The 12079-nt window shown below is 39.2% G+C and overlaps 1 protein-coding gene across 1 annotated transcript in view; it reads right to left on the bottom strand.

Moving 5' to 3' along the window:
- The window catches only part of ZNF236 (zinc finger protein 236), a 502799-nt gene that overhangs the window by 311166 nt on the left and 179554 nt on the right, over positions 1 to 12079 (bottom strand). Inside the window, exon 6 of the mRNA XM_030211824.1 lies at positions 2221 to 2393. Coding sequence (XP_030067684.1) covers positions 2221 to 2393 — 173 coding nt within the window. The remainder of the gene's footprint in view (positions 1 to 2220; positions 2394 to 12079) is intronic.

Here is a 12079-nt window from a genome sequence, read left to right as displayed (position 1 = left end):
GCCTACATTAGGAGTCACAGATCAGGAAAGGGATCTAGGTGTCATTGTTGATGACACTTTGAAACCCTCTGCTCAGTGTACAGCGGTGGCTAAGAAAGCAAATAGAATGTTAGGTATTATTAGGAAAGGAATGGAAAACAAAAATGAGGACATTATAATGCGTTTCTATCGCTCCATGGTACGACCGCACCTCGAATATTGTGTGCAAGTCTGGTCACCGCATCGCAAAAAAGATATAATGGAATTAGAAAAGGTACAGAGAAGGGCAACAAAAATGATAACGGGCATGGAACAACTTCCCTATGAGGAAAGGCTAAAGTGGCTAGGGCTCTTCAGATTGGAGAAGAGATGGTAGAGGGGAGATATGATAGAGGTCTATAAAATAATGAGTGGAATGGAACGGGTAGAAGTGAATCGCTAGTTTACTCTTTCCAAAAATACTAGGACTAGGAGCACACAATGAAGCTACAAAGTAGTAAATTTAAAACGAATCGAAGAAAATATTTCTTCGCTCAACGTGTAATTAAACTCTGGAATTCGTGCCAAAGAATGCAGTAAAAGAAGTTCGCTTATCAGGGTTTAAAAAAAGGTTTGGATAACTTCCTAAAAGAAAAGTCCATAAGCCATTATTAAAATGACTTGGGGAAAATCCACAGCTTATTTCTAAAATAAGCAGCATAAAATGTATTGTACTGTTTTGGGATCTTGCCAGGTACTTGTGACCTGGATTGGCCACTTTTGGAAACAGGATGCTGGACTTCATGAACCTTCAGTCTGTCCCAGTATGGCAATACTTATGTACTTATATACATGGTCCTAGAACAGCCTGTGCACCCACTTGAACCCACTGGAAGGTTTCTGGGCTATAACTGGGGGAAAAAAGTCACAGCAAAATCAAATGGTCCATTGTCAAAAATTCTTAAAAAAAAAAAAATATACAAACAAAACAAGACTTGGCTGAGAGCTCAGACCCAAGGAGGCCACCAGCCAAGTAAAAACTCAAGAAAACTTTTAAAAAGCCAAAAATAACTAGCAAAATAAGGGAAACAGGAGAAAAATAATTTTAAAAGAAATGGTCACATGCTACTCACAAAAAGAGGTAGGAAAGCCAAAACAATTACATGTGGAGAAAGCAGCTGCACAACTGAAGACATGAATTCACAACTCTGCGGATGAAAGAGAACTGCTGAATCAGGAAGGCGCACACACATGCGTAGTTGGGCCTGCCAAAAATTCAAGAATTTTCTGAATGCTGAGCAGTGTCCATGCTGGGGTTCCATCGATAATGTCGCCCCACCCCACTTGGTAATCTTCTGTCCTGCTTGTGTTTGGAGAATAAAAGAAATACTAAATGCTATCACCATGCTATCCAGGGTTTTCTCCATATTTCAGCTACTTCTTTTGAGGAGTGAAGTATTTTATTTTTGAAGAAATTATTTCAGTATTCATTTTCTTTATAACAATGTATATTCCTCTAAATGAACAGGTAAATGTCACCCAAGCATTGCCTTTATTAGCACTACTCAATGTACTATACAAAATAAGGAAACACTACTACTGTCAATTATGACTAGCAAACTGTTCATGTTTCAGTAGGCCTCTCTCAACATTCAGATTATCATTCTAATGTCAGGTCCTCACTGGCAAGCTTTCAAGCATAGATTATTACCATCCTCTTCGTTCCAGGGAAGATGTTCTCCCAGCCCTGGGACAAAGGAGTAATATAAAGAGATAGGGAATATGATATACATGACCTGCCAGATTGTATGAGTACTGACTGACACACTGACGCAGTAAGCAAAACAGAGAGAAAAAAAGAATGACAGGAGAGAAAAGAATAAGATGAAGAGTAACAGAGAAGGAAAATTGATCAATTTATGTATCATTCTGATTTGGCCTCCTCTCTGTTCAAAGCAACCATTAACTGTGTGTGAGAGAGGTATCTACCTTTGTAGATATATACATACACACACAGAATTAGGGGAGTCCAAATCAGTATGATCACCACAAAAACTGGATCACTAGATTATTTATCAGATTTATGTGGCTATCAAATTAAAAAAAAGTGATGGATTTTTGCCTCCCCTGACTGCTATACATTTCAGAATGTATGAAGCAAAACAAAGGAAGAAAGGTTATGTCCTGGAGGAAGAAAGAAATTCTTGTCTTTTAGACTGAAAGTCTATTATGCTTACTTTTGTTGAAGCAGATTTGATTTACCTCTGAATGAACTCTCTGTATGTGTGACTGAAGATTGCCTTTCTGAGAAAAAGCTGCAGGGCAAAATGCACAAGCATGGGGTTTTTCACCAGTATGCTTTATCATGTGGGTTTGTAATGCCCCCTTCTGGTTAAAGGCTTTTCCACACTGAGCACATTTAAATGGTCTTTCACCTACAAAAGTAATGATAAAAATATCAGTCTGGCAACTAGACAGATCTTGTTTATGAAGTATTTACCAATTACTTAAAATATTTTAACAGCACTACTCTTATAAGAAAAGTTAATTACTGCCAATAGTTAAACATTTTTAATTTAGTTATTTCTATCTGGCAGTTGAACAGCAATAATTATGATCTATGCAACACTGCTTTAATTTAACTAACATCTTTCATAACTGCATGCATAATTTACCACTATTTTCCTTTCAGTATAAAGGAAATAAGATGCACAGTACTTACAATGATTCCATATTCTACTACCTTGTTTAGTATTCCGCTCATAGATACCAGAATTAGTACTTAATTGGTGCAAATGAAACACCAATGAAAGAGAAGATTTTACAAAAGCATAGCACTCAAAAATCCTCAGCAGAGTTCAAACTCCTCAGAGGAGCCAGCACAACCTGCATTTTAACTACAGTCAGTAACCTGACTGTCCCTTTCTCTTGAAAGTATACAAAACCTCATGCAAAAGAAGCCAGCATTATTTAAATAAAAGCCATACCATCTGTGTGTTGGAAAATGTTTGGCATGTGGTCAAGTAGTAATATTCATCCCATATTAATTCCCACTTACACTTAAATTACATGTTAACAAGACAATTCTATAACCCAGGCTCCCACATTTATGAACCTCTTGCATATACAGAATACTAGCATTTACATATGAAAGTGTCAGCAGAGCACCTAAGCTCTAGAGGTTCTACAATGGCATGCATAACTTACACAATGTATAAATGCAAGGTGTACATACATATGTAGAGCATGGACAGAACTCCCAATTACACATGTAACTTACAGAATTCTCTAAGGAGTATGTATACGTAGGCCATTAAGCCCTAAGTTGTGCTTAGGTCCATGAAAACACTTACTGCAAAGCATGTTAAAGCTTTGTGGTAAGTAATCCTTTTGCATGTGCTAAGTGCATGCTATCTATATTTTTGTATTTATTTTTTGGAGGGGATGTGCCAGAGGTGGATAATGGACAGCCAGGCTATTCAGCTAGCTTTTAACATTTGTGCAAGTGACTGGTTAGTGCATCTTCAATTTTCTAGTTTTACAGTGGTTGGCTGGTGGCACCAAGGCTGGATCCAATAGGCAGCTACATCCTGCTCAAGTGACTCTTCTTCTTTAATTGAGGGCATGGCCAGAGTCTGATGGCATCTTTCATTCAGTTACAGATATTTTTTGCAAGTGAGGTACTTTTTCCTTTCCTGCCTCAATACGCATATTATACACTGTTTTAGGAGGTTTAGTATTTGAGATACATAATTATAACAATGGCTCTTTTTAGTTTTCAGAGACTAGCACTTCAAGGTTTATCTGTTGACGCATATTGAAGAACTATTTTTCATACTGAATTTTGGGTTACCTAATGCAGTGGTTGGGGACCCTGCAAAAGATAAGTGAATTCATTTTGAATAAAAAAAATTCTAAGAATAGCTTCACATTACATTAAACAATGACACTGAACTGATGGACATTATCCCCTGGATTCTATACAGTGTGATCTAAGTTGCGTGCACAAATCCAGTTGAATTCTGGATTTGTGCACATAATTAATTACTTAACAAGCCAATCAGTGCTGATAATTGCCACTTAAGCAATTGATAGTAATTGGCATTGATTAGAATTTATGCACAGAACAAGCTAAACATATTCTGCAACATGATGTGTGTAAATTCTAAGTCGCATAGTTGAAAAGGGGGTGTGGCCATGGGCATGGCATGAGCGGGTCATGGGCTTTTTCTAAAACTTATGCACGTTGTTATAGAAAACACCTAGTCTGTGTGTAATTTAGGCATCAGCATTTACACCAAAGTTTTACTTGGCATAACTGCCCCCGACTAAATTTAGTCGCACAGACAGGCGCTCAGCATATTCTATAAACCACACAGAAATTTAGGTTTATTTTATAAAGTATGCCTACATTTATAATACTTTATAGAATACACCTAGTTGTATTTCATTTCGGTTTTGATTTTTTAGGCATCATATATAGAATCTAGTCCTAAGTGTGCAGTAACTATAGGTATGTGACTAAGTATGTGAAGAGGCGAGACATAAGGTTTCAAAGATTTGTGGTGGTCTCTTCCAAAGTATGAGAACACATATTTCTAAACATATTTCATGAGCATGTTTTATACCATTCTATAGATAGAGTTTTGATATTGTGCACTATAGAATATTTTGTGGCTTGAGGTTATATTGTAGTCCTCTGAGCAACAGCCTCCATTTTGATTTTGGTTATTCTGCAGCTCTGTGCAGTCCTACTACCTCTTCCATTTTTGTCCCTTTTAAATGGCCAGAGACTTTTTCCTGCAGAGCACCCAGGGGGGAAGGAGAACTCAGAAGAGAGAAATCAGACAGAGTCAACCTGTTGGCAGAGGGCCCTAGCGGCCACTACCAGGCCCCAGCACCTGAGAAGCGCCCATAGGCCAAGCTCGGAAGACAAAGCCAACCTGAGCTTGATGGGGAAGGTCCATGGACCAATGCCCAGGAAAAGAGGCCGTGGACTCTACCTCAACACCACAGCCCATAAGACTAGGTTAGACACTCTAGGCCACAACCTGCTATCCTGCTGCACCGGTCCCAACTGGAGGCAGAGAAATACTGAAATGTCCCAGTTGCAGCACTCCTTATAGCTGTGATGTCACTAGAATATGCCTTCCATCTGCTGGCATGGGGACACAACCCAAGTTTATTTCAGTCTTGCTATCCCGTAAATCAAATAGTATATTTATGCTGTTCAAAATTTGAAGATGCACTAACCAGTTAACATATGCAAATGTGAGAGAGAGAGCTGAATAGCATGGATGCCCATTATCCACCTCTGACACACCTCCTCCAAAAAAATAAATACAAAAAATATAGATAACATGCGCTTAGCACCCGCAAAAAGGTTGCTTACCACAAAGCTTTATGGTAAATGTTTTCATGGGCCCTAAGTGCATGTTAGAGCTTAATGGCCTTTAGTAGACATACCCTTTAGAGAATTCTAGAAGTTACATGTGTAAGTGGGAGTTCTGCCCATGCTCTACGCATATGTACCTCCTTGCATTGGTTTGTACTGGTCTAGCAGGATAATAAGAAACTCTATTTACTACCATTTTCTACTGTTTATCACAACTGGTTTCTAACCCAACAACCATCTTGCAAAGTGCTTTTCAGTCCCTTTCTGGGGGCATACCTAGCCAGTCAGGTTTTCAGGACTACCACAAAGAATATGTATGAGATATATTTGCATACATCGGAGATCCACTGTATGCAAATCTCTCATATACATATTAATTATGGTAATCCTGAAAATGTAAAAGACTAGGTATGCCTCTAGGATAGGGTTACCATATTTTGTCCCCCAAAAAGGACACATGCCCCACCCCCTTTCACACCCTCCACGCCCCTGTCACATTTTCCTCTCCCCCCATCACACCCCATCACCCCCCCCTCCCCTTACCTTACTACTGGTGGTCTAGTGACCTCTTTGGGGCAGGAAAGAGCCCCTCTTTCCTGCCTGGAGCGCTGCCCTGCATGCATCCTTCCCGTTGCTGATCTCGGCGCCGATTCAAAATGGCCGCCAAGAGTTGAAGTCTCGCGAGGTCATTTCAACTCTCAGTGGCCATTTTGAATCGGCGCCGAGATCAGCAACAGGAAGGATGCATGCAGGGCAGCGCTCCGGGCAGGAAAGAGGGGGCTCTTTTCTGCCCCGAAGGCAGAAGAGGTCACTAGAACACCAGGGTAGTAGTAAGTAAGGGGAGGGGAGGCTAGCAATCTGCCCGTTTGTCGACCCACCAGCCTGCCCGTTTGTCCAGAAATCCGGATAAACGGGCAGATTGGCAAAACCCGCCCGGTTGCCCGGACATGTCCTCAAAAAGAGGACATGTCCGTGTAAATCCGGATATATGGTAACCCTATTCTAGGAAAGAGTTGAGAAACAACAATCTCAGGGATTCACCTTTAAGCTGCTGAATTATGAGTCTATGTGGAACAGTATCAAAGCTTTACTAAAATCCAAATAAAACCCCATTCAGTGCAAGTCTCTATAAAATTTTGTTTGGCCCTTTGACAAAACAATGCTACCCTGGATCTTGTAACATGTTAGAATCAAGATACACTCTTCTCCAACCATCAATGTCATACTAACTGGGCTATGGTTTCCAACATCTTCCCTAATATCACCTTTATTAACAGACATCTACCCCATCCCAGAATTGCAGAACCACTTAAGGCTTGTGGAACTGAGAAAGACAGCATTAACCTTATGTCTTTAAAAGAAAAGCAAAAAATTGTCTTAAATTAGTTATTGACAAAAGCTGACTTAAATTTACCTCAGAAGGCCAGTAAGTACAAATAGAAGTGTTTATTACAGAACTCTCTATCTGAATCGACAAAGGCGTTCAGATAAGACAGGTTACAGAAGGTCTGAAACTAACCAGTATTTGTGATATATGTCTTATTTTGGAAAAGCAAAGCATATTATTTGTTCAACTAAAGAAAACAGGTTATAAATGTTAGTCTATTATTAAAAGTAGATGAGAAATGCTATGTAATAGGTTTTTCCATTGTACTATGCCCTTATACTTTTAGCATATTTATTTAGATTAAGTGCAGTATTCTAAAAAAGTATGTATTGCTGATGCTATGGAATTCTGTGTAGATGAATCAATTACCTCATATGCATTTAAGGGTATAAATGTAAGCATTTAGATTGTCATACTTCAGGGAGAGACTTAGAAGGAGAGAGATTTCTCTACCAGTCTTCTCTCCTTATTGCAATAACTAATATTATGAAGCTCTAATAAAAGGACCAGTTTTACTGAACCTCTATGCGAGAATGAATTTTATTTTCTCAAAAGTTATGTACTTTCCACAGGCTCCAATGATTGATTGAAGAGGTCTATTATTGGGCCTGCTAGAACATCTCTGAGCTCTCTTAAAATTCCAGAACATGCTTTCTAGTCCCACAGCTTTGTTCACTTTCAATTCTAGTAGTTCCATGCAAAAATCTTCTTTTTTTTTAAAGATGGTATGGAATAGGGCTGTACCAAATATTCATATTCAATTTGATTCAGCCCCAAATAATACCCTGAATAGATGAGGGAGAAATCCAATGAAATGTTTCTTTATGGAAATGATGGTGGATACATGGAACAGCTTCTCAAAAAGGCAGCAGAAATGAGGACAGTGACAAAATTCAAGAAAGCAAATACAGATAATCTATGAGGGAGTGGAAGGCTATATGGTCTTTATCTGCTGTCTTTCTTTATATTTCTGTGTAATTACCCTTCAAGAGATGTAGTTAATGCACTGTGGGGAGTTTCACCAAGCTAGGTTAACAAGTAATGCTCCCAAGCCTCTTCTTAAAAGGGGCTGCAAGAAGCCACAATGGTAGCTCCCCTCCAAAAATCTCTTTCAAAACATTTCTGGTACCCCCTTCCCCCAAAACTCACTGGCACATCAATATTCATTATCCAAAGCCTTCTATAGTAAGCCCTGCCTCCGGTCACTACTATTGCCTTGGGCTTTTTCAGAACCCTTACCCATGGCCCCTTCCAGCTTACACATGAGCCCCAAGATCCATGGGGACAGCAGCAGTCTCCAACTGGTTGTAAGGGAACAGGATTTAGAGGCAGCAGGTTGGGCTTAAAAGAGAAATTTCAGGTAAAGAAGCTGGTTAAGTAAGAAGGGGCAGAAGGGCACGGCATCAGGATTCTTATTTTAGAGAAGGGTGAGATAGGTTTCCACCCCATCCCCTAAAACTGCAGGACTAGTGTGGCCAGGGTGGGGGGAGGGGGAAGAGTCAGCAGCACTAGGAACATGTGTAGGTTCCAGGCCACAAGCAAAACTGCAAGATCAATTAAACTATAATACTAAAGAGCCTGAGTTTAATAAATCCCCCAGACCTTATCCACAATAGAAGAGTGCCGGAATGAGCTATTTTACTGCAGCTTCATAAATAGGCCCCATATAGATTTCTCATTTTATCTTAGCTCATTTTTCTTCTACTTCACAAAGATGCTGCCAGCCTACATTTTAACAACTACTACTTATTTCAGTTGTGAAAAATAAACCTCCCTGACAGAACTTAAAATGTATTCAAGATAAACAGTGTAGGAGTAATCTAGTGCTTAGAGCAGCAGGCTGAGAATCACGGAAATCTGGTTCAAATCCCACTGTAGCTGCCTGTGATCTTTGGCAAGTCATCTAACCTTCCATTGCTTCAGGTTACACTGTTCTCATGCATATTCCATGTATTATTAAACAGTTAGTTAAACCAGCCCTAGATCTAAAAGGAAGATTTGCTTTCCTTCAGTTCCAGTAGCGCCTCCTAAGCAGAAGGTGGTAAGTAATCATACATAAAATTTTCTGCAAGTCCCACATACAAATGGAAAAGTTAGCATAGTACCTGCAAAAAAATACATATTTAAAATGGCCTCAAAACTGCCATATTAAAAATGAGCTCAGAGTAAAGTTCTGCATTGGCATGCACTATGCTCATATTTTACCACAGCTCAGTAAAAGGGTCCCTTTGTGCATACTATTAGGAACATTTGTTTCAAAACAGTGGGGAAAAAAAACAGAAAAAAATGAAAATATTCTTGCTGCCCATCCCTACTGAATAATTGCTGAAAAGTATGTTAAAGTGATGAATAGCCATGATGTTCATATTTATAAAACAAAATTTAATATAAAAACATATATATGTACAACACATTTTAAAATATAAAATAAATAAAAATGTACTTAATCAAAAAGACACTTAGACTGTTAGCTACTATGTAACTTTGTAAGTCTAAGTGCTTTGAAAGTATTCAAAATAAGTTATCTGCAAATGCTCTTACAAAGTAGAGTGCAGAGCCCAAAAACCCTTTTCACAGACTTACAAAACACATCTTTTAAAACACAGGGGCCCTTTTACTAAGCTGCGGTAAAACGTGGCCTGCGCTAGTATGGGCGCATTAAACTGGCACATGCTGGATCATTTTTTACCGTGGCAGGTAAAAAAAAGCCTACCCCGGCGGTAGTGTCGATTTGGCACACCCTACCGCAGCTTAGTAAAAGGGTCCCCCATAGAGAGATTCCTATACATTTGTTTTAATTATATTTAGGGAGTCTTTTACTATGGTATGTTAGTGTTTTTAGCTCCTTCTAAAAATCAGCTAGTGCTAAACACTGAGACACCCATAGGAATATAATGAACGTCTCAGTATTTATCGCCAGCTAAAAACGTTAGTGCACCTTAGTAAAAGATACTCTTACAGCGTTCAGGGAACAAAAGAGTTGATCATGATTCTGTGGAGCAAAACAATTTTCTTTCAGCGTTCTCTGTGATATCAAAAAATCAAAGATAAAAGCCCTATACAGGAACTCGTCAATTTCCAAATAGACACTGGGGCTCATTTTCAAAACAGAAAAACATCCAAAAAGCGGCACAAAGCAGCAGATGAATTTTTTTTTTTTTGCCAAAACATCCAAATCACTATTTTTGAAACATATTTTTAAGACTTTCCTATGCAGTTCGTCTAAGCAAAAACATCTAGGACTAGAAGTTAGTCATGATTGTAACAGGCCCAGACTAAACCTTCTAAGTCACAAAAAGGTGCCCTAAATGACCACGGAAGGGAATAAGGCATGATCTCCCCCCTTTACCCCCTGTATAGTCACTGACCCCTTCCCACCCCTCAAAGATGTGAAAGAAACAGTATATACGAGCCTCTATGATAGATGTTATGGCCAGTTCTATTAGAGCAGCAAGCAGGTCCCTGGAGTAGCCTAGTGGTCGGTGCAGTGCACTATAAAGAAAAGGACCCAGGCCCATATCCCACTTTAACTGGTACACTTGTGGAACATGTAAGCCCTCCAAAACTCACCAAAAAAACTACTGTACCTACAAATAGGTGATACCTGTATATATAAGGGCTTCTATAGTGGTGCAGTTGGTTACAGTAGGTTTTTGGTGGGTTTTGGAGGGCTCACCATACAATATAAGGGAGTAACTGTGAGATGTTAACCTGGACCATTATGTGAAGTCCACTGCAGTGCCCTCTAGGGTGCTCCATGGCTCTGCTGGGATGTCTATGTGGCCAGTATACTAAGAATGCTGGAACCCATACATCCCAATGGCTTGTTTTGGTTTTGATGTATGATTCTATTTCAATAAATAGAAAAGGAAGGATGAGAAGGGGCCGGAAGGGTCATCTAGGGAACAGAAGGCAGCGTGGGAGTTCTAAAGGATTTTCTTTAGTTTAGATGGGATTAAGGGCATTTTGTTATTACTTTATTTTAAAGGTTTTGTAAACTTTAATAAGATATTTTGCTCTGTATTTTATTTGTTGCATTTTGTAACAAGCTTTGGATGCAATCAGAAGTGAGACATTACATTTAATAAACAAGCTCCAACTACTATCCATCCACAGGCAATCCTGCATACAAACTGCAGAAAAAATGTGTACACACTACTTATGTATGCAGAAATCTGTTCTACATATACAAGTTCCTCATAAAATTACCCCCTAATTGACAACACTTTTTGGATTTAGCTCATGCCTTTTCAGTAGTAGTTCAAGGCACAAAAAGTATTTTCCTGTCCCTGGAGGGTTTACTATTTAATCAGCTGACAATTAAAAAAAAAATTTTATTCTGCACCTATAGAAAAAAAATTATAAATGGGTAAGAGGAACGCAAGGAGCCCAGCATGTTCCACTCAGCCAGGGATGCCTGCTCCCTCTTGATGCTTGGACTCTTTCATGATCCATGCCAGGGCTCTGGAGTTGAGGTCTAAGTGCCCTGTTTGAAACAGCTCATTGTGTAGAAGCCTCCAAAGCCTTTTTGGAGCTCAAGGGTACGTTGAGCCCAGAATTGACAGAAACTACTACACACTTCCAATGCCAGTCTCACTAGTATGGGCAGCCAAACCATCCTTGCTGAGTAGTGTCAGTATTGCAGAAGTCATCTTTTTGGATTGCGCCAGAAGAGATAGGATGGCATGAGGGCCTAAGCAAGAGCACCCACAGGTACTTTCAGAAATGACTAGCAATGCTGAAGGGATGGTGGTCCCCATCAGGTGAGTTTTTGACTATACCTGCGGGTTTGCTATCTAAACCCTCAGTTGTTATTTTAGCCTCAATTTGATGTGCTATTTCTGATCTACCTTAAATCGGTGTGCCTCAATTAAATAGCTTAGCTACTAAAGTGAATTATTTGCAAGGAAAGTTGCACAATCAGGCAGAAACTGTCCCCAATTAGCTACATATGGTGGGGGAGTGTCAATCTTTTAATTATGTCCATGCTATAATGACAAAAGACTTTGGGACTGTTTGCTCTAAAACTAAAAATACTGAAAATATTATAAGGAATGCAAATCTTCAATTCTTGAAATGTTTTCACACTTCAGCTCTCTTCTCAAGGAACATGCTTCAGAAATACATGTGAAAGGTACTCTATATACCAAAAGGGATACTTCCATGTTTCACAAGAGTGTATTACTTGGTTGGTAGAAATTAATTTTCCTCTATTCAATCTAGTGGTGGAAAGGGCTGCAAATCTGGACACTGGCCAGATTTGTGAAGAGAATATTCCAACTCAAGATATTGTTTCCCAGTACACTTTAATAGTGTCTTTTGTAGAAATTAAAGATTTT

Source organism: Microcaecilia unicolor, chromosome 1 (genome assembly GCF_901765095.1).
Source record: "Microcaecilia unicolor chromosome 1, aMicUni1.1, whole genome shotgun sequence".
NCBI classification, from domain to species: domain Eukaryota; kingdom Metazoa; phylum Chordata; class Amphibia; order Gymnophiona; family Siphonopidae; genus Microcaecilia; species Microcaecilia unicolor.
This window is presented reverse-complemented; position numbering and strand designations above follow the sequence as displayed.